The 22,114-nt window shown below is 54.9% G+C and overlaps 7 protein-coding genes across 7 annotated transcripts; 2 read left to right on the plus strand and 5 right to left on the minus strand.

The window, feature by feature from the left end:
* Positions 1–726: 726 nt before the first annotated feature.
* On the minus strand, positions 727–1,581 carry CGGC5_v005385 (uncharacterized protein; the record flags this gene model as incomplete). The annotated part of the gene is made up of 2 exons (XM_032035653.1): positions 727–1,412; positions 1,467–1,581. The coding sequence occupies 2 exons, from the start codon at positions 1,579–1,581 to the stop codon at positions 727–729; spliced, it is 801 nt and encodes a 266-aa protein (XP_031885420.1).
* Positions 1,582–3,241: 1,660 nt separating this feature from the next.
* vlmB-1 (Verlamelin biosynthesis protein B) lies at positions 3,242–3,802 on the minus strand (the record flags this gene model as incomplete). The annotated part of the gene is made up of 1 exon (XM_032035654.1): positions 3,242–3,802. One exon carries the CDS (start codon positions 3,800–3,802, stop codon positions 3,242–3,244), a length of 561 nt encoding a protein of 186 aa, XP_031885423.1.
* Positions 3,803–4,341: 539 nt separating this feature from the next.
* Positions 4,342–6,167, minus strand: prlL-20 (MFS transporter prlL; the record flags this gene model as incomplete). The annotated part of the gene is made up of 3 exons (XM_032035655.1): positions 4,342–5,318; positions 5,370–5,717; positions 5,777–6,167. 3 exons carry the CDS (start codon positions 6,165–6,167, stop codon positions 4,342–4,344), a joined length of 1,716 nt encoding a protein of 571 aa, XP_031885422.1.
* A 618-nt stretch (positions 6,168–6,785) lies between these two features.
* On the minus strand, positions 6,786–7,772 carry CGGC5_v005388 (uncharacterized protein; the record flags this gene model as incomplete). Its single annotated transcript, XM_032035656.2, has 1 exon — positions 6,786–7,772. The coding sequence occupies one exon, from the start codon at positions 7,770–7,772 to the stop codon at positions 6,786–6,788; it is 987 nt and encodes a 328-aa protein (XP_031885425.2).
* A 2,300-nt stretch (positions 7,773–10,072) lies between these two features.
* On the minus strand, positions 10,073–10,755 carry CGGC5_v005389 (uncharacterized protein; the record flags this gene model as incomplete). Its single annotated transcript, XM_066151446.1, has 2 exons — positions 10,073–10,209; positions 10,266–10,755. 2 exons carry the CDS (start codon positions 10,753–10,755, stop codon positions 10,073–10,075), a joined length of 627 nt encoding a protein of 208 aa, XP_066008969.1.
* Positions 10,756–13,383: 2,628 nt separating this feature from the next.
* CGGC5_v005390 (uncharacterized protein) lies at positions 13,384–14,391 on the plus strand (the record flags this gene model as incomplete). Its single annotated transcript, XM_032035659.1, has 3 exons — positions 13,384–13,395; positions 13,493–14,024; positions 14,081–14,391. 3 exons carry the CDS (start codon positions 13,384–13,386, stop codon positions 14,389–14,391), a joined length of 855 nt encoding a protein of 284 aa, XP_031885426.1.
* A 3,054-nt stretch (positions 14,392–17,445) lies between these two features.
* Positions 17,446–21,306, plus strand: hbx4-2 (Homeobox protein 4; the record flags this gene model as incomplete). The annotated part of the gene is made up of 4 exons (XM_032035660.1): positions 17,446–18,487; positions 18,542–19,294; positions 19,352–20,552; positions 20,604–21,306. The coding sequence occupies 4 exons, from the start codon at positions 17,446–17,448 to the stop codon at positions 21,304–21,306; spliced, it is 3,699 nt and encodes a 1,232-aa protein (XP_031885419.1).
* Between the last annotated feature and the right edge of the window lie 808 nt (positions 21,307–22,114).

Consider the following 22,114-nt stretch of genomic DNA (forward strand, 5'->3'; position numbering starts at 1 on the left):
ATTGCCGTGTTGGAAAAAGGAAAACTTGTATATATCCACACCCCCACGACCTTACGCCTTCGACCGCTTTTCTTTTACCATTCCTAGCTCGGAGACGACCTGCCCATCGCTGACGGCCTTTGACTTTTCACCTTTGGATTTCCGTTTTTTCAGTTGACCGTTGCCACGACTGCAGAAAAAGGGGGGTTCCATGCTAGGAAGCTTTAATGATATCCACATTTCTTGCCTCGGGGCACGGAAGGAGTTTCTTGTTTCTCAACGGCGGGTTTGGGAATAAGAACCGGCGGGACATGTTTACATTCGTTGCGAGCGCACTTTTAACTCTCACTCGTTGGCTTCCGAGTGCTGAGCATGACTTCATTTGTGGCGGGGGTTTTTTTTTTTTTTAGCGAGCTGTCGAAGGGGTGGTGCAGACGATGACGCATGGTGGATGACGAAGAATGAGGATGGCTGACGGGAGGCATGATAGCTGCACACAGGAGGGGTGGCATTGCGGAACAAGGGCATTTGAAGCAGTACCGTTGCAAATCAAGCGGATGGTTTAGCAATCTCATTTTCTGAGGAGAAAAAAAGAACCAACAGCAGAAGAAGAAGAAAAAAAAGAACCGAAGTTTTAAACCCCTCAATGCCTACAACCATATAATATGTGACGTGTGGTATCAAACTGTGCAGGCAATTGAAAAAGAAATTTACGCCGCCGTACTGTATGCGCTTTCAGGCACTTGCTCACTTGGAGTTGCCAACCATGCGCTTCACCTTCTCTAGCAATAACGAGCTCTCCCGGCCAAGCTTCCGTTGACCGTTCTCGCTGCCCTTGCGGGCCTTGGCCATGGCGCGACGGAACCTCTCACGATCGGCGACCTTGCGCTCGCGCTCCTCGCGACGACGCTGGATCTCGGCGCGACGGGCCTCGGCCTCGGCCTTGCGTTTCTCGGCGTGCTCCAGCTGTTTCTCGTAGTAACCTGGCTTGCGAGGGCGGCGGGGCTTGCGCGGCTCATAACGGTCGACGCCCGCATCGTCCTCGCCGTCCTTGCCGTCTGCATCATGGTCGTCTTCGTGTTCTCCTTTGCCGTGCTTGCGCTTGACGGCGATGGTATTTGGGTTGGGTAGCTCGCCGTCGTTGGCAATCAGGTCTGAGCGGGTCGGGTGGACTTCTGAGGGGTCAGGGCCTGATGGCGTCGGCTTTTCTTCAGATTGTTCGAGTTCTGGTGACGTGGAGTCCACTTGAAGTGCCTCTGATGTCTGTGGCTCATTCATGGGTTCGTCCTCATCGTCGCTAGAGTCGGCAAGCTGCTGCTGCTGCTGCTGCTGCTTCTTGGATGACGATTGGGCAGCGAGCTCCCTCTCTTTGATCTTGGCGTATTGCTTCTTGATCTTGGCCTTGTGGATGAGTTCTGCCTTCTTCTTTTCGACTGTGAGGCCTGTTAGCGACTGAGATTGCTGTGTTCAGCAGACGGGAAACCCACCCTTTCTACGCCAGGGCCCCTCGGGCAGGTTCTCTGGGCCAACTCGGAAACCCTTGCGAGGCTTCTTGGATGCATTCGAGGATGCTGCGCCCTCGGCGGCGCGCTTAGGAGCCATTTTCCGGGAAGAGAGGGCGTGTGTGTGTGTGTGTGTGTTCGGCGTTGGTGAGAGATGATCTCGGCGGCCGACGAGATACGAGTGCGCCGCCTTTCTGCTTCGGTGAGTGGATTTGTCTCGCGATTCGTCTGAGCGTCTGTATATTGAGATTTGGTCCGAGTCAGTACCAAAAGGCTCTGCGAATCCCTATGTTGAAATCCGGAAACGCGAGAGTGAGATGGCGGATGTAATTGAAGATGAAGGATGAAATTTTAGGTGGATCCGGGGCGAAGTCCCAAAAATCGAGTCCCAAATAGGTCTAGCGTAGTGACCCGCTTTGGTCAGCCAACGTCTCGTCGTTGGAGCCGCAAGACGTATTCTGCAGACTTCACCTCACTCTCCACGTCTACGATATCAGCCAACATTAACAGCACCTAGACAGGTCTCTTCGACTCTGCTTCATTTGCTGTAATAAAATTCTTCAGCACTACTTTATACCCCGTATACTCGACGCCCTGACTCGGCGGGTGTCGTAGGGACGCCTGGCATCCAAACTGGCTGGCATGAAAATGCGGCGCGAAGCGTTTTGCAGCTCCATTTCGAAAGACGTATCAAGTATTAGAAACCGACTCCTTAATTAGGCTTTTAGTTCGCGTGCTTTCCACTGGTTCATTATCGCCGGAAGCCTCATCTTTCCTCGCAGGAGAGTAGGTAATCAAGTATTATCAGCACGTTGGCCGGAAAACTCTGCATAAGAGGAACACAGGAACCTCGTAAGCTAGGCTGTAAAATCAGGAGGCATCTGGCCCAGCAAGTATCGACAGTGTTTATGGGTCCACCCTTTGGGGTCATTGATAAGGTAGGTTGCTGATCCGGGGTTCCAGCAACCCGGACAGCGAAGGCAACCACGAACCTCAGGTGCCTTCCCAACTCAACCCTCACACCCTGCTGGAACATTCGTGCAAAGGTATATGCCCCCTAAAAAAAAGGAGAGCCCCCATCACAAGTTCGGCATTGATGCGAGCCTTTGGCTCAGTCGGTAAAAGCACAGTTGGCGTGCTCAGATGGAGGCCGTATAAATACCACCAAGTTCGAGTCTCTATTGACTTGTGTGTTCTCAACAAGCTCGAGGTGGCGCGCTATCGCAGCGCGTTGTTAAACTTTTGCCTTTTTCTTCGTTTTGATTTTTTTTTTTGATATTTTTAGGGTTGTAAAATTATGTCGATGTGAGTTCCAGAGATGGTGATGGCGGCATGGTATTTTGGTCAGAACGAACCATTTTAGGTGGTGGGGCGGATGCTCCCTGTGCGTCTCTTGAGCAAATACAAGTCTCCCGCTTCATGAAGCCCGACCCTTCTTTCTCAAAAAGAGAAAAAAAAAAAAGGGACCTCATTTAAGCGTTAGGTGGTCATCTCAATTTACCGTTGTCGCTGCACGCGGTCCCATTGATCACGCATCATGCTTGTCATCAGCGCCACCTGGGACATCTTCTCATCCTCGATATCTACCATTTACTTTTGCTTTTCTCCAGACTCTAATGCCGAATTGGACCGTCCTTTCATATTCATCATATCTACTCAAAACAATACCGGCCTTCCGAGGTCTACTCTATACAAAAACCGAACATCTAGATACTTCCGGCAAGCTGCAGCTTCCCTCTGCGCACCACCCTTCTCGTCACTCACAGCTTCTCCTTAACCTTGACATACAACGACTCCGCCTTGGCCAAGACCTGGCCGTCCTTGTCCTCAATCACGCCCTCGATCCAGTACTTGCGCCCTTCGACCTTTTTCACCGTAGCCACCACCAAGATGGTCTGCGGCGTCTGAACGGGCCTGACGTACTGCGTATTGAGATACGCCGTCATGTACGCCCCGTCTGGGATCAGCCCGTTGATCTTGTTTACCGGGAACACCAGCCCGATAACCTCGTCCAGAATCGTAGCCACGATCCCCCCGTGAGAGACATTGGGGTACCCGTTGACCCCGTGCCGCAGGGTCAGCAATGCCTTGACCTCGCGAATCATGTTCTCCCCAGAAGCAGCGGATGGCCGCTTGTACAGCGTTAGGAACGCCGCGATGGTCTTGTCGGTGTGCAGCGTTGTCGAAAAGAGCTCGTCTTCGGTGTCCTGCTTCGGGAACCGCGACGACGCCGTCTCGCGGACCGTCCCCGGCGCATCGATATGCGCCGCGGCCCATGGGATCGAGAGGAAGTGCTTAGCGTCTGGATTTTCCGACTTCATGGTTGCTGTGGTTGTTATTGTTTTTGCCGCCGCGGCTGGTGACCGGTGAGACGGGATTGCTGCCAAGCTGTGGGTGATGGGCCGGATCTTGATGGAATTGATGTACTTCTTGAATAATAACATGACACACGGTCGCGCCTCACTAAATGAGTGATAATGGCTCCTTTTCACCCTGAGATCGATGGCAGACTGAATTGAGGATGGGGCTGTGAGAAGTCCACCTCCGGCGTTCGGATACCGAGTGACGGTAGATGAATGGGGCCGAGGTCTAATCAGATCCATCTCCACACATATCGCCTGGGGTCTGAACTGGATAACTGGCCCGTGCACGGGGTGTTCATGTCGACTTGGGACCTTGGCTCCAACAGTTTGGATGAGGCGTAGCAACTGTCCACAGATGCGGAAACGTCTGCGCTGATCTTCATTGGCACCCTAAATGACGCGTTCTAACATCATGTCGGCAGAGATAAAACCCCCTACCAGAGATAAAACCCCCTACTCAGAATCTAAATTGTCCGATGATAATGTTTTCCAGGCTATCAAAGCATGTATCTGAAGTTTTCATTCACTGTCTTTGAACGCCCAACAGAACCGACGAGGCCTTGTTCTTCTTCCACATCAACGCTGTCTGCGGTTGATGCGTCTATCTTTCGGTTCAAGAAGCCGAGGTAAAATCTTAGGATGAGCGCGAGAACAGCTACAGCGAGCATCGCGCATGCGCAGGTTCGCATGCCAGGCGCATAGAAGGGTGCATCTCGATCCGGATACAACCTCGTCCCCACGATTGGTCCACATTGCCCAATGAATTGCATCAAGGCGAATCCACCCCCTTGCCTACTTTCGGATGGCTGGTTATTGATGCTCCATGCGATGGTGAGTGTCACCACGTTGAAGAATCCTATCGCAGCGGGATACACAGCCAGGTAGCGCAGCGGCGGAGGCAGACCGAATGGCTCTGAAAATGCCAAGGCGGCATATCCAGCCGCCGATGCGAGAGCGTGGAAGATTATTGGGCCCGATCGAATCTGAAATCGGTCGGACAAGTGTGCCGTCAGCAAAACAAAGAGGAAGGCCAGAAAATAAGGAGGTACACTGAGCCCCTGTGATTCCAAGCGGGAGTGACCCATCTCGTGAAGAATCTTAGGCAGGAACACGGGCAGGGAAGAGTACGCCATGTTGGTTAGAAAGAACATTGCAGCCGTCAACCAGGCCATTGGATCGCAGAGGATGACAACCACTTCGTGAAGCTTCAGACCAGGGGCCTTCTTTTCGCCACGTGTCTGATGCGGTTTCTGATGTCGAAGTCGGAGTCGTGCCACTTTGCGTTCTCGTGCCGTGAGATATGGTGCCGTCTCCGGAGTGTCCGGGATAATGTGCCAGGCAGCTACAGCTACCAGGACGGAGGGGAACCCCTCGACTAGAAAAAGTAGGCGCCACGGAGCAATTGGGCCATATTCGGCGAAATTGATGATCAGCCAGGCCAGTGAAGATGCAAAGGTTGTCGCTAGCGGCGCAGCTACACATAGTCAGTGCCTTGAGGCGGAGGGCGTTGTCGAGTCAGACGAACCTGATATGAAGATAGCAGTACGGAACGCAAGTTCCTCCCTCTTGAAAAAGAAGGACAAATAGAACGGAATCCCAGTGAACCCTGCTTCTCCAATTCCCAGTAGAACGCGGAAAAAGATGAGCATTGGATAGGACACGGCGACTGACTGGAGCGCAGCGGTCAAGCCCCATGATAAGACAATCATGGAGACGTATATATGTGCCGGAATAAGCTTCCACAATAACGACATCCATTCGAAGGCGATGTACGCGATGTAGAAGGCTGTCAGCGTCCATTCGTACCATCCATCCCAAGGCGGCTGCGATTGAAGATCCTCATCCATGCCTGCAATGCGCGCGTTGCCGATATCTGTGTGCGACATTTCATCAGCATCAACATGGCTAGAAGTGTTGCAATGGTAAACAAACTTGACCGATCCAGAAAGCTCAGCATGAACAGAAGCGCCACGAACAGAACCACCCGCCTATCGAATTTGCGAACAACTGCGCATTCCTCATCTGGGGTGTATAGTTGAAAGCTTGAAACGGTGCTGTCGCTCATCCGTCTCCGTGAAGAAAACGAGTCGTCTTCGCCTCCATCGTCCTTCTTCCCTGTTGGGTTTACCAAGCTCTTGAGCTCATAGGCCTGGCCTCCACCGAGCTCTGCCTCACGGAATTGCAAATCCCCTTCCGCATCGTCGAGCTCGAAATTGCTGTCCAAGTCGAATTCGGCTGTTGTTTGGGCGACCGATGGCGACGGCGACGTTTCGCCGGCCCTCGAGGAGGCGTCAGGGACGCGAAGCCTCGAGAATTGGGCCATGATGAGATATCATACGTATCGATGTGTGCGAGACCGCAAGGTGGTCACGGTCCGTGACGGAGAGGAACTGTTAATTAAACCATGGAAACAGGAAAGGCTGCAGCTGGCCGACTCGTGCACCAATTCGCACGACGCAAGCAGTGTAGGTAGCTGCACAATCGCATGGGAAAAATGGGCGTTGGGGATGGCTTTAGTCCATGTTGGTGTCTCGAAGGAGCGAGCTGGGCGCGTTCCTGCTAAAATACTTGGAACAGCCATACAGCTCAGGTGAGAGGCCTCGGCCAATGACGTAGCAAGCCAACCCCTGCCATCGCAACGCGGAAAGCTGGGGTTGCAGGGGGCGCTCATTGCGGCTGCAGTTAGTGGACTGAGGGAGGACGACGATCAAGGCGGTAATAAATCATGGTAGCTTTCCATCATTTTCTTTTGAATGTAAACAAATCTTTTATTATTCGCCGTCGCTTTGTGATAATGCTCCCTTCCGTAGAGTTTGCTCGGCCAGAATTGGGGATATCATGAGGTCGATGTTGCGTGGTGTTCGGGCCAGAACAGCAAATGCAACGATTACACGCACATGATAACAAGCCTTCCCCGATGCGCTCCGTAGACTAAGGGCTTTCATGGCTCGTCTTTTTTCCCAAAGAGCCTCCTGAAGCCACCACCCTTGGGCGTCTTGGGCCTAAAGTCCATAGATGGCTTCGTTTGTAATAGTGCTGGCGTTTCCCCCGTGTTCATGTTGGGGTGCTGGAAAAGGGTGCCATAGGGCAGTCCCGCCTCCTTTGGCGAGACTTGTAATTGCTGCGGGGACATTGCCGACGCGAATTGGCTGGCCGGTACGCTTGATATGTACTCCTTGGGCGAGGCTGCCGGTCTCGAAGATGGGCCTGCACTCCTATCGCGACCCCTCGGAGTCTCGCTTTCTGCATCCCGTGGGTCGTCCTCCCTCGCTTGCTCCTTGGCTGCACCCATATCTTCGGGGAAGTCGCGCACCTCGTCACCACAGACCACGACATACCATCGGATATCTTCACCACGTTGCAGCTGATCCCTCAGCTTCTCAAACCACCCTGCCTTTTTCCCCGATGTCGAGCCCTTCTTGGCCTTGTAAAACTCATCACTCGGGGTGCTGGCCATGGCCTTTGTCTCGCCCAACCGCTCTTCATAGCGCATGATCTCCTCCGCGATTGAGTTACTCAAATCGATGCGCACGACATGGTCGGCGACGTAGGCGTAGGGGCGGCTGACGTAGCTCAAATCTGTCGGGTCGTATTCTTCGAGCAGCTTCACGGCACTCCAGCTGTTCTGCAACACATCGTCCTCCTCGGGAGGCACAGTTGAGGGTGGCACATCATATTCGTTCCTGAGAACACCAGCTTTGAGAGGCTTGGACTTGTTCCGCTTCTTCTTTTCTCGTTGGGCTTCGGTATCTTCGGGAGGTGGTTCGGGGAGAAAATCGAAGAGGGAGTAGAAGGATTCGAGAATAGCGGGAGAAGAGTTTGGCGCTATGATCCATTCCGGGGCGGCATCATCGATATTTTGGACAACGACAAAAACTCGAATACTTCGGCGGTCCCAACGAAAGCCGTGACAGAGATAGGTAGGCATGGCGGGTAGTTGCGATAGAGCTTGGATAGGCGGGGAGGGGTTGAGAAAGATAGGACGAAGCAGCGGATTGGTGGGGGAACGGAGGGAGCGCAGGGGATACGGGTACGATAACGAGCGTGAGGCGGTGGATGACCCCGGAGCTGGGGGGTCGGCCGGGAGCTCGAATGGCCAAAGGTTGAAAGATGAACAGGTCCTGTCGTTGGCGTCGTCTTGGTTGATGCCGTTCGGTATCAAGTTACATGAGGTCGCCTAATTGAGGCGGGCTACGCCGACGATGGCAAGTCGTGACGACGGCGGACGACGATGGTTTGTCGGTCGTGGTTGACGAGGTGGTGGTCGAGCAGGGCAGCGCAGAGCAGAGCAGGCGGGCAGAGGCTGGGAGAAAGGATCAAGATGTGAAAAGCAAGACGAAAGGCTGGTTGCCGACGGGCGCTGAGAGTGGTACGCCGTGCATTATTCAATTTGCGGCCGAGGAAACATGGCTTGTCGCATCGCTCACGCTGGGCTTCGGGGCAACGTCGTGGGCACCAATGGCTCCGGACTGGGCGAAGGCGAGCTCGCGTGTTGAGTGGCCAGATGGTGAGGCGGGAGCTGGGAGAATAAGCAAAGATGAGGCCCGGTCGAGGTCGGGTGGTGCAGAGCAGAGCAGAGAGTGCAGCGAGCGAGTGATGCGAGTGAGTGGGCGTGGGAGAGAAAGAAAAAAGGGCAAATAGAAAAACCAAGTGGACTGGAATGGAAAGTGAATTGATTGAAGGTTCTCCCGGTCGTGCTCCTGCTCCTGCTCCTGCTCCTGCTCCTGCTCCATACTGCTGCTCCATGCTGCTGCTCCTGTTTAGTGAGTGTCCTGCGTCTGGTGCTCTGCTTGCTCCCACCCTGGACCTTACGCCACCCGACCTCACCGGAACGCAACCCGGAGCTGCTGGGTGGTGCTTGCCATTCGGTGTTTTGCACCTGCTCTGGCCTGTGCCAGTCGGGTCCATCCTCTCGACACGGGAACGGGCCTATTTCTGGTACCTTGGGTGCCCAGGTAGGTATACCTAGGTATGTAAGGTACCTAGGTCAGGTCGGGTAGCTGCGACTTGCTTGCGCCAGTATCAGACGCCACTGTTGGCCCACTGCCTTCCAGGTTAAGGTACCTACCTACCTTAGGTAAGTAATGGATGGAGTACCTTACCTAGGTAGGGCTAGATACCTTACTTGGTTGAGATAGGTACTTAGTCGAGGTGCCTACCTCAGGTGCCTTAAGTAATGTAGATGCCGTCAGAGGAATGAAAGAAGAGACAGATGACGCCCAACTGGACGCACTGTTGAGTGTCCTCCTTCATAAGCCTCATCCTCATCGTCCAGGGTGAGAAAATCCCCGAACGCTGCACATCACCATCTCTTGCCATTCACAGGCCGTCGCTCGCTTGACCTCAGCGTTCGAGGCCCACACCGCATGCAACCTTGCCCCGAACAGCTTTCACTTGTGCATGTCATCGCAGCCGAGGTTTACCACCCTGCCACTTTCATGTCCGTCCTACGGATACCTGAAGAGCTTTCGCCTGGACCACCTACCTGTCCCTGCCTTGCGGATGCCAATCGGTCTCGCAACCTTGCTAACCACATTGTACTGCATCGTAGGTAGGTTGCGGAAATGGTAGACTTCAAGCCAGATCCGAGGCCAGTGGATGGACACTTTACCTTCGTCACCACCGACCAGGCACTTGCCCTCAGCCCGTGTGAGTTTCCAGGCCAATCATCACTTGCGAAATGATTTGAGATTTGCCAATGGGGGCATACGCGTTCGTCAACTCTAGCGAAACGCGGCGGGCGGCATAGTTTCAAGAGCCCATGAAACTGGGGAAGGGAACACGATGAAGCTTAATCCCTGATCCAGTAACGTCTCCGCGTCGCTCGCTGCCAATGCAATGCCAATGACCGCTGCTGCTGCTGCTGGACGTACGTACACGGCCCTGCCCAGGAACACACTCTCGCCCACGCACCGAACACGCGGGGTAACCAAAAATCTTCCCTCCCATCTCGACCGAAATGTGTCATGCCCTATCGACCCAGCTGTCAACCAAGGCTGACTGACACTGACTTTGACCGGCCCGAAGCTCACATGCACCTGTTGAACGCACAGTCGTTGACACGTTCCTCGGAAACCTCGACGAGTTTCGCGGGGTAAGCATCAGTCCAGTTGCTGCGAGACATGCCTCGCAACGGCTCAAAGAAGCACCGCAGCAACACTCGCACTCATAATCAACGCGAGAGCCACTCTCGTCAATGTCCGGCTAGACCCGCTAGGTGGGGCCGATTCAGACGGCGCCGCTGTTCGGGAAGCTGTCTCCGCCGGCTGCGACGCGCCGTCCGTGACGCCTGCGGTGGGACTCTTCAGCGAGGTCGTCGGCTCCGAGGACTCGGTCGGCGTCGGGCTGCTGAAAGGCTGGCACGTCTGCGTCCTCCACTTCTCTGATTCCACCGATAACAGATACGATGCCTCCCGCGCACCTTCCTTGTTAGCACCCAATTTGTCCAGTCCAGCGGTAATAGCCACGACGACCGATCGTGCCTCCACGAAGCACGTATTGACGGGGCTTCTCGCACCCGTCATTGTAGAGCTGCCCGAGGTGGTCCCCACCGAACACCATCCATATTGATCTGAAAGAACATCGTCGCTGCCGGTACCCAGATCGCAGCTCCAAAACTTGGTCGTCCCTGCAGTTACCGTGTTGGTCCCCGCCCAGAGAGAGCCTTGGTGATGGGTAATGTTGACCGGATAGTATCCCTCATCCTGACATGCTTCGTTTGCGGTAGGGCAAGCGACCTGGTAGGTTGTGTCTGTTGGGTCATAGCTCACGACGGAGGCCTCGAGACTGCCTGTCGGATGAGAGTCGTAAACGAAGAAGAACCGGGCTGGCGCCGTGATGGAGGCTGTCGACTGCGCATTGGCAATTGAAAGGAGCCCTGCGCCCCAAAAGATGAGACGAGCTCTCTGCATCGTCGACCGTCAAGTTGCCAAATGGTGCTTGAGAAGCACGTGACTACGGCGGGCGATGTCTTGTAAGGGAGACGCAATGGCGAAAGTAGATTGAGCGCATTGCAGGACTTTGTATCATTCGTAAGCGTCCCTCACACGCAGGCAGTAGAGGTCATTTCACGAAGCGGCCAGGGTCGCATTGCCCGACTTGTGAGGGACTGGATGCCTGAACAGGCTTACTAGGCAAATACCCCTTCCGCCAAGGTAAAAAATGAAATGATCAAACTTCGTCTGAGGTTTCTACACCTAGGTTGGCGACGTGATGCTCATGGTTCTTTCTTCGGCCAGAAATTGCAATTCAAATGCGATCAAGCCGCCAGTCTCGAGTCAACGGAGCGGAGGGGTGATTCCCTCCGGCAGCACGTCCAACAATCACATCGAAACAGTCTGTGGGCTTTATGAACATGATGGCTGACAGCCGAGTCGGCGATTCTGCCCTTGTTCACGACCTGTCGTCCACTTCTTTCTCTTGGCGCCTATTCGTAGGCTCGGATTGGGGAAGGTATCTCCAGTGGAGCCAGGTTACAGTGAAAGAAAGCTCGATCGGAGAGGGTGTGTTGAATCCCGGGATTCTGTGCTGCCTAGATGCTATTTCCAGGGGCCCAGGCACACTGATTGGACGCTTCGCCTCGTAAAGCCACAAATGGCTTGGCCGATTTGGCGGGGGCTGCGGGGTCTGGCGAGACTACCTAGGTAACAACAGAAACAGGGGGCTAGAAGCTCAGGCCAGCCCCAAGGTGGCCCTCCTCACACAGGGTCATCCTGGAAGAATTGCCCATCTTTTCATCCTTTCATAGCCAGAGCCTTCTTGCTGCTCCCGCAAGTAGAAAGAAAAGTCGAAAATCTGCAGATTATTGGGAAATGTCGGTCAAGAGCCGGGACCGACGAGGTGATGTCGTGTACATTGGTAGGTCAACGATTGCCGGGAGGTTTTCTATTGATCCTTCAGCCCGTCTGACCTGCCTGTTTTCCGCCCCCCCCCTGCTGGGACAGAGAAGGGGCTGAAGAAGACGAGAGAGATAGGATTCCATCAGCCAAGACGAACCTGACAAATGCGGCAACCCTTCCACGAACCGCCGTTTGTGATAGGTCCCTTCGGAGACGACCACACCACCCACATGACTCTGTGCCTTATGCCGGCGGGACGAAGCGAGGGGAGGAGGAAGAAGGTATTTTCACGACCAGACCTCCATGGCAGGGCGTTCTCGAGACATCGTAGGGCCGGAAGCGTGGCACTTGGTGCACCACAACGCGCAGCGGGAAGGGCTTAAGCTGCTGATAAAACGATAGCGGGTGCGCCACAACGGCGCCAGAAACAAACATAATCACTCAAGGCAGACGGCGCCTCTCCCTTCGTCCCATGTCTAATCTTGGACTCTTCCTCAACACACCTGAACACCGCGGCCACGGAATGTCAAAAAGAAAGACTGTCGTCCCAAGAACCTGGCTGACAGAAAAAATAGGTAGGGTTGCAATAGGCACGCAACTGCTACGACTCTGAGCCAAAGGTAGGGGCCCACAACCCGTCCTCAACTTCGGAATCGTACACTACGAATACCTAGCACATGGGTCCCCTTCCGCAGCCGGTCAGCGCTAGACAGCCCAGCAACGCGATGTCGTGATGCTCATCTTTTCTGGATGGAGATTCTACTATGACCCTTCTTCATTGGCCATTTCCCGTCACCACGGTTGGTCCAGGGGGGTCTGTCTCCGGTGTGGCCTCGTAGGACAAGGCATCGCCGGTGGATATTCTGCAACAAAACCAATTTCAGTCATGAAGCTGGAGGGTCGATCACGGTCACGTTGAACAGCCAAGACATGCACTCGCTGGCAGTGGCATATTGCACAACCATGACAAGCTTTTGTGGCTGGTTTGAGACGACTCGCTCACGTATTTGCCTACTTCGCGGCTAAGTCGTTAACGAAGCGCGTCCCAGGCTTCTACCATTCAAAATCTCACCACGGACGATATCCGTACCACCGTAGATTAGAAGGATGTTTAGCGCCGGCCTTACAAACCATGCCGTGCACGATCAGCCCGTTCATCTTAACCAAGCTTTTTTTCTCACCCTGTCCAACCCCGGCTCAGCTCGTCTAAGACAACATCGGTAAAGAGCCAGCCAGGCAGCCGGCATATCAAACCTGCCTACGCCTGCAAGGTGATATGGATGCTGCTGCTGGTCTCGGCCCCCGTTCCCGCAGCCCCCCTGCAATACTTCGACCGCCGAGTGTGTGTATGGATGGCGATCATGGATTGGATCCCGCTCTGGACTGGCCCCCTCGACTAGTGTAGCAAGCTAGGCGTAGCGACTGTCTCTCCTTATTGTCCACATACTAAGTTGACCATCAGCCCGAAGGATGGGTAACACCGCCGGGGGTGAGGGAGGGCACCAAGTTGTCAGATTTTACTGCAGCTTGGGCTTTAATGTCTTCCCATCCGCCGCTCCTTCGGTTCTTCTCGTTGGTCTAGCTTCATGTCTCCCGTCCCACAACTTGCCAATCCTTTCAGCCAACAAGCACCGCCTCGCCTTTCTTGTATTGCTTTCTGTATTTTGAGCGGGCTATATGAGTAGAGCGGAGTACATAAAAATGGCCCCAGTGGTGAGTCGCCGATCTCCTTCTGTCCTTTGGCTTCCTCAAGTCTTCAACCCTCAGCCAAGACGTGTGGACTGTCCGTACTAAGATGTCGACTCCTCAGCATTATGACGAAGGCCCCGAAGTGGCACCTCATCAAGCATATCCCGAGGTGTACCATCCTCCTGCTCAGTCCTATCCCACCTCGCCCCAACCGCAAGTTGTCACGCCGATAAAGAGAGAGGACTCGACATATGGAGGAGCCTACGCGTCAACGGCAGTTGATCCGTCAGTATATGGCGGCACCGCGGACCATCGTTCGACGTATCATGCACCTGGAGAGTCTGTCGCACCGCAGAAGAGCAGGAAAACCGTCTGCGGCTGCACGTTCCTCGTCTTCATCCTCTCCATCATCATCGCAGTGTTGGCCACGGCCGTCATCGGTCTGGCAGCAGGAACAGGCGTGGAGGCGAACCGGGCGAATGATGCACTCGATAAGCTCGCGGCCCTCGAGGCTTCGGCTAGCACACAGCCATCTACGACGGTTACGGTGACGGCGGCGAGCGCTTCGGCGACGGCTACTGGGTTCGCTTCCATCTCCAACAATTGCTCCAACAAGGACGAGACGACGACGGGACAGACGTACACCACGGACTGTAAGTTCAATTCCGAGAACACGTTTCGCAGGACCCCCCTTTGACAGGCATGGCAGTCTTCAACAAGGTGACTTTCACCATGTTCTGCAACTCCAACGCCCCTAACGCCCCGTTGATGTCGCTCTTCACCGCCAACTTCAACAACTGCATGGACGCCTGCGCTTCCTTTAGCTCATCCGAGGCCGGCTTCAACGGCAACGCGACGTGCGCAGGGGTCAGCTTCATTCCTCTGTGGACGACGAGATCAGGCGCGGTGGAGGGCAAAGCGCCTGGCAACTGCTACCTCAAGCCGGGCCCTCAAAACCGGACGGCTCTCGAGACGCCAAACATCGGCACTGAGTGCCACGCCGCCATCCTGAACTCGTGATAGGAGGCGGGGAAGCAGGTTGCGTCCGGGGTTAGGGTATCGTTCGGGGTCGGTCAGCGCGCGGGGGCTTCTTATTCTATACCTCCTTGTCATTGCGATTTTCATGTGTACTATCAATTGGTGGCGAGACACTCAACTGGCGGTGGGAGACAGACGACACGCCACAAAAGCTAATGATGAAAAGGATTGAACAACCAAAGCGTACGACTGCCGCCATGGTGAATCCTTGAATGCCGCGCCAGGCGTTGTCTTTTCAATGTCCGGGAATAGCTCAGAGGTATGATGCCGATGAAAACGACAACGACAGACGTAGCGGCGGAAAGGACTAGGACATCCAATGGGCGCCAGAGATCAGAATGAAGCCGAGGACAGCCAATAACACCGGTGCCACCAGAAGAATGAAAGAGATTCCGAGAGCGACGTCAACGGCAACGGTCCGTCATCACCTCTTGCGGCATACGATATTCAGTCCAACCAGGTTTGACTTCGAATGGCGCGTCTGTGTTAGTGAATCACCGCCAGCCAGCTCGTTAGCTCGTTTGCTCGTTGAGTATGCAGGCGTGAGCCACACAGCATAGGCTTCCCCAGCAGTCAGCGAACACAGCTAGGCGTCGTGCGCTTCCAGTCGTTCGTGGCCGGGGCCTCTCTGGAGCTTGCATGTGACGGAGATGTTGACAGAGATGTCGTAAGGAAACTGCGCCAGGAGATGCCAAAGAGTGGTCTGCACAGAGTACGGTTGGGGACGGCAACAACTTCCACCATGATCCAATTGCTTCGTCGATGTCCTTCTTTTAGTATGGGCAGGTCGTCAGCCAGCCACTCAGCTTACAAGCCGTTGGCATGCTGGCTAGCAAGATGAAATGTAGTCAAGGTCGAGTCGCTCTGTATTCCGCGCAACATGGAATTCGCACCGTCGTCTCCGCGGCCGATCAGACGCAGCGTTTCGAGGTTATCCACTTCAAACCGAGGCTGAGCGACGCAAGCCATTACTGTCGGCTGAATGCCTTTGTGAAGTTAGACCTGGGCCAACCAGAATCCAACGGCTCTCCGACCTCGCTGAGAGTCGGCGAAAAGGCCAAGGACAAAAAGGGCTTTGTTCAGGCGTGTGGCACGGCGGTGGGGTCCCCCGAGTGGGTGATCCGACGTTAGCGCAGGCCGAGACAGGGCCCGAAGATGACCTGGTTTCATTAAGACGGCGGTCAGCAGCGGGACGGGATGCGGTTGTCGGCATAATATGGTCATTCATGCCTCCCCCAGATGAGCGCGGAGAAACCGCAGCGTGTGTCGCGGGGCTCTGCGGCGAGACGAGTACGGAGCGGAGAGTAGCTCGCAACCCGAACCGGGTTCAAGCCTCGATGGGGATGAAGGAGTCATCTTCGCTTCTCCAGGGCACTTGGATGGTTCGCGATGCCGGCTAATGTTCGTAGAATCAGGCCATGTTGGTATGGAGAAAGGCGGCAACGGCGGTTGTCTTTCCGCCAGGAACACAAAATTGTGTCTTCGCGACATGGCGCCACAAGTCCTCGGCCCCAACCTTGACTCGCATGGGAGGGAAGGGAAGGAATGACCATCTTCATGTGCTTCTATCCCGAAGCCGAAGCCGTCCTTTCGACAGTGGTTGCGGTGCGCGGGTAGGGAACCGGATGCCGCCCCGAAGAAAAGCTTCGCGCTTGTTTCCTCCAACAGACAATTAGCGGCGAATTTTTCTATTGACCGGAGACGTGCTGTCCTGGGAGGATGGCTGCAGAAGGCGGGTCAATTATTAATAATGCACGTTACACAGGTCGAAGGCTTCAAGACGCTCAGCAGCGATGCAGGCTCGGTAAAGGCACACCGAGGGTTGGCCATAGGACCTGGCTCAACCGTCATTATGCTGACGGCCTCACCGTCAGACGGGCATTTCGAACGCCCATCAACCATCAACGAGCAGAATGAGCAAGGGTACGGCAGGCTGCGTTGCAGCCTACCTACATTGGACACGCCAACCAGGTAGCGAGGCAGACCACCGAGCTGCAGCCTCTGTGCTGCATTGGCATGTTGAGTTCGTCCTGTGCAGCGCTGGCTGCCAACCTAGAAATGACTTGAGACTTCTAGAAAGGACCCTGGGATTTGAGCCGGACTACTATGGTAGGCGCAGGAATGACCACCAAAGTCCCCAAGCGCTTATGATGGTCCAAGTGTGTGTACATCGACAAGAGGCACTGCTGGGATTCGCTTGATTTTCAACTCAATTGCAGCCCATGAAAGAAAGGCCTGTACGAGGCGGCCGACGTCGAGGTTGGCTATCTGCAGCTACCTAGGTACCTACCTACCTACCTTACCTACACCAACCACGACTCCGATGTCGACTCCGCAGTTCCTTCCCTCCGCAAACTGGACCTGATGTGAAGGAGGCAAGGAGGCACGGAGGGAGGGACACTCGAGGCTGCTACTTACCTTACCTTAGCACCTAAAAGTCCAAGCGGCACAGGCACCCACCACCCCCGGCGCAGACGTAAAGGTGGGGGCGTCCCCGTCCAAAGGGTGTAGACTTGTCGAGCGAAGGGCGCACTCTTGACAAGTTGATGCACACGCGACCCATACAGACCCCGGTCCGGTCTGGCGAGCCAACCCAGCCATTGGTGACTCCCACTTGGGAACACCCATCGACGCGGGAAGTCCAGCTGGCTTGACCTCGTCTTTGCTGCGAAACTGCGCGAGGCTTTGAATAAAAGATTTCGATGCCAGGAACCAGTTTTCCTCCGTCTTTTTGTATCCTTCATCTTTATACCAATTCCTCCTTTGCCTCCGACCCCTCCTCCTGTACTGTATTTGTCAAGACGCCGCCAGACCCGGACTAGCCTTCCGATTCCATCATCTTGTCTGCTCCGGCAGTCTTACAATTGGGCGGGGCTTCGTTTGCTCTGTGGCAGTTGACATTTGACAATTGACAACGCTCTTGGTTGCGACGCCCTGCCGACTTACATCTGCAGGAGCCGCTCCATGACACCGACGCCCTTCCGCAGGTCATCCAGATCGACCAACCGCGCCCTTCATTAAGGGCGCTCCCTAATCATGACAACCATCCACGAGGACATGGACGAGTTCGTCAACTGGGAGGCGGCCGCCGCAGAGGTGGGCGACATATTCAACATGCCCTCCCAGGACGTCTCGCCCACCGACCCCAACCTGGATCTCGTATTGGAGAACGTGGATGACGACGACTTTGGCTTCTTCGCTCTTCAGCACTTCTCGGCAGAGAATGCGCCAGGTGCCCTGCCTTCGGACAACGACACCCTCAGCCCTCTGGACGCACAACTGACCAGCGCCATGCACCAATCTTTCAACACCAACTGTACCTTCGATAAGGAACAGTGCGACCAGCTTGAAGATTGGTGGGTCGCCCCAGACTTTCCCTGCGATAACTGCACCCTCGGAGGCTACCAGTGCAAAAAGATTCGAGAGGGTCGCTACAAAAACTACTGCACTTCCTGTGTCGCTCTGCGAAACGAGTGCAGCTTTGCTACCCAGCCTGACTTGTTCCAAATGGACAATCTTCCCAAGAACCCCTGGCCCACCATGGGAGACCATCCCAGTGCCATCCCTCAGGAGGATGGTGCAATGCCTGTTAGCATCCCGGGCTCATCGACGCCAGACTTACTCAAGAGCCTGGGCACCTCTTCAGAGGAACCTGCCATGCCGGTACCTAACAAGTCGGCAACTCCAGCCAAAATTGGCGCCCGTTTCTCGAGGGAATCGGTACGGATTCTCAAAAATTGGCTCTCTACGCACACTCGTCATCCTTACCCCAGTGATGAAGAGAAAGAGATGCTCCAACGTCAGACCGGTCTCAACAAGACCCAGATCACCAACTGGCTTGCCAACGCCCGGCGTCGGGGCAAGACACAGGCACCTCGCTCCACATCACCTCACGTCCGCAGCAGCTGGACCGGTCCCATCGACATTCCACAGAGACGGGGCACTCCCGCTCCGGATGGCAGAACGAGCCGCATGAACCCACTGGAGCGTTGGGTGGACTCTCCGCCCGAAAACGAACCTGCCACCGTCACAGCTATCGCCCGCGCCGTCGCTTCCAGCTCGGGGGCCTCTTCATCAGGTACATACATACCCACCATACATCTCGGCCTTTGCGTGTACTGACTATCCTTAGGCCTCAACAGCCCTTACAGCTTCAATTTCACGGATGATGGGTCGGGTAGGTCCCAGTGCAATGCTTCCTCGGCGAGCAGTGTCGGCACTTCACACTCGTCGGGCGGCTCTTTTGCCTCTGCCTATTCGCATGCCTCCCGCGGATCTTTTGGTTCGTTTGGGTCCTTCAACCGCGGCCGCAGGCGTCGCAGGAGGCGCGCTGGTGGCAAGCCCTCCGACGAGAAGACGTCCCTGGCCACCCCTCTCAAGACTTTCCAGTGTACATTCTGCACCGAGACGTTCAGAACAAAGCACGACTGGCAACGGCACGAAAAGTCTCTCCACTTGTCATTGGAGAGATGGGTATGTGCCCCTGACGGACCTGTGGCTCTCAACCCGCAGACGAACCAGCTGTCGTGCGTCTTCTGCGGCGAAGCCAATCCCGACAGTGCCCACGTCGAATCACACAACCACACGGCATGCCAGGAAAGAACTCTTGAAGAGCGCACCTTCTACCGGAAGGATCATCTCAACCAGCATCTGCGCCTAGTTCACAACGTAAAGTTTGTGGATTGGTCTATGAAAGCATGGAAGGTTGCCACGCCAGAGATTCGGTCGCGTTGCGGTTTCTGCGGAGTTGTACTCCCGAATTGGACTTCTCGTGTTGAACATCTGGCAGAGCATTTCAAGACTGGTAATACCATGGCGGACTGGAAGGGTGACTGGGGTTTTGAAGCACCGGTGCTCTCAATGATCGAGAACTCCATCCCGCCATGTATGAGACCCCTCAGATATCCCGTAGACCAGCTTCCGACGTCTAACTGGTAAATAGATCTCATTGACAATGAACGAAACACTCCCTACCCGTACAAGGCCAGCGGCGCACCGGCAGAGAGCCCCAGGAGCGCTTATGAGCTCATCAAGATTGAGTTGGCGTACTTCATGCAGAACCACTTCGACAAGACCGGCCGCATGCCCAGCGACGAGGAGATGCAACTAGAGGCGTGTCGTATTATTTTCGCGTCTGAAGTCTTGTCCATCCGAGAGATTTCCTACCCCTTCTCATGGCTGCGTGATCTGATCATGTCGACGGAGGAAATCATGCGACAAGCCAAGTTCGGTCCGATGCGTTCGCAGATTGAAAACAGACTGTCCACCCTGAAAATTAACGGCAAGGACAACTTGTTCGAGGTCTGCCCGCTCGAAAATCAGCTTCACGAATTCGTCAGAGCGAAGCGTCTGTTGGGCCTGACCGCCATGGACGAAGAGCTCCAGGAAGAGGCTTGTAAGATTGTGGGACGCATCGAGGAAGTTTCGACCACTCCCTCCGATTTCATCGCCAACTGGCTCGTTAAGATGATCTACACCTCGACCGACTGGCTGGCCAATTTCCGACAGCGCGCACACCTCCCCCGAACCGAAGACATTGTGAACGCGAACGAACGGTCGACAGATTTGACCAAAGTCGACTCGACCATCCACAACTATAGCAGACTGGAGCGCTCGTTGGCGGACTACATGAACTCTCAGAGGGCGCTGGGAATCGAACCGGACGATGCCGACTTGCAACGACAAGCTCGTATCATTATCTACGAGTTCGACGACGGCTGGAACCAGACTGCTGCCGATAACCTGGAGTGGTTGGCTGCTTTCAAACAGCGCCATCAGTTCAGTCCCTCTGCCTCTGGCTCGAGCTGGACTACCTCTCCGGAGGCTCAGTTGGCTGTAGGAGGAATTCAGCTCTCCGTCTCGGAGACATCGCCATCCCATATTTCCACCGGCAACGCTGCTTCCAGCCTCATCTGCCCGCAAATGGCGGACCCAGCCATAGGAAGTTACGCTGGCTCCAACTTCAACAATTCCTCCTATGTTAAGACCGGTCCCTTCTTCTTGAACGACGCAAACTGCTACCGACGTCTTGCCCGAGAACTCGGTCGTTGGGTTGCAGCCACCATGTCCCCAAACAACCCGAGCTCCCACGTCCCCACCGACGCGGAGATTCAACACCAAGCTCGTTGGATTCTATACGACGAGTAAGTATTTTCACACAGTCTCCTGAACATTTGATGCTGACCACAATCCAGTGACGACCCATGGAACCAAACCGCAGCCGACAACGCAGAATGGTTGCAACGCTTCAAGCGTGACGCCGGCATCACAAAGGACCCCGGTCCAGGTCTCCCTCCTGGCGACTCCTGGTCCCTGTCACAGGGCGGCACCGGCTTCGCGCCTCCGTATGCCTTCCCCAAGGGCAACATGGCCCCCTTCGCCGACAAGTCGGCCAACGTCCCCATCCGGGACGCGCGCATGTTCGACACGGACTCGGCCATCCTCAACAAATATCTCGAGACGTTCAAGACCCGCTACGCGAAGCCGGCGACCATTTTCTGCGCCCGCGAGCTGGAAGACGGTCTCGTCCGCTTCGTTGAGACGGAGTTCGCTATCACGGGCACTTTCCCCAGCGACGACGCCCTCCGCGCGCAGGCCAGGCTTATCCTTAAGCAGCCTACGACTGCGGCCGATGACCAGGTCTTGTTGGACAAGTTCAAGGGCTGGGTGTCGACGAAACAGTCTGAGCAACAACAGCAGCAGCCGCAGCTATCGGCCTCGTCCTCCACCGCTGCCTTACCCTCTGGCATGGACTTGACCATCTCCGACGCGGAAATGAACAACATCCTGAAGGAGATAAATCTGGATTTCAGCGCGACGGACCTAGCAAGTCTTGAGATGAGCATGGGGATGGACTTGGGCGGCGGTGCGCCTCTTGGTGGGGGCCCTTCTGGTTGATCGATTCTGATGCATCATTGAGGCGGCGAATAACGAAGACTTGAACGACTATTTCATATACAGATACACAGGATACGGGGATGGTTTACTGGGTAAAGAGAAAATCAAAAGTTACGGCCGGCTCAACGAGCTATCAAAAAGGTGGACTGGAATAGAGGGCGGTGATGAGGAGCTTGTCAAACGTATCAACTCGTATACCCAATGGAAAACTTAATGAAATGATACTTAGACAATCGCCATTATGCGCGCTCACTCGTCAGTTTCTCTACAGCACAAAGCGTAGTACATGAAATCATATGTCATGGATGGATTGCCGGGTCCTCCGGATCCGGAAAGCCTATGAAGGCTTTCATGGACGGCGGGGATTTTTTTTTCTTGAACAGCTGCCAACGTCTGAATCAATTGAAGGAAAAGCCGTGGCAAGAGGCTTATGCAAAGTTGCCCTCCATCGTGAAGGATTGAATCAGACGACCTCTGGATATTCCCAGAGCAGCAAGGCTTTCTTTCTACTGACTGACGCTAGGCATGTCCCGACACTGTGAGGAGGAACGTCGAATTGAGAAAATGTTAGCGAGAACCTGTTTCTACACGGCGGAGCGCGCTTCTTACGCGTACTCCTTATCCGTTATGCTTACACAGTAAACATAACGCCATTTTTGACACAGTGTAATGCTCCAGCCAGTTAACGAACATGCTTAAATAACATGCCGCCGAGACGATGTCAGAGGTCCAACCCGTCGAAATGATACGGAATTGGCCATTAAGGAGCACAGCAAGGATCCGATCTTTCTTGCCGTTTCGATACTGC

This window comes from Colletotrichum fructicola (genome assembly GCF_000319635.2).
Source record: "Colletotrichum fructicola Nara gc5 chromosome Unknown KSG_Nara_v1_contig03, whole genome shotgun sequence".
Taxonomy (NCBI): Eukaryota; Fungi; Ascomycota; class Sordariomycetes; order Glomerellales; family Glomerellaceae; genus Colletotrichum; species Colletotrichum fructicola.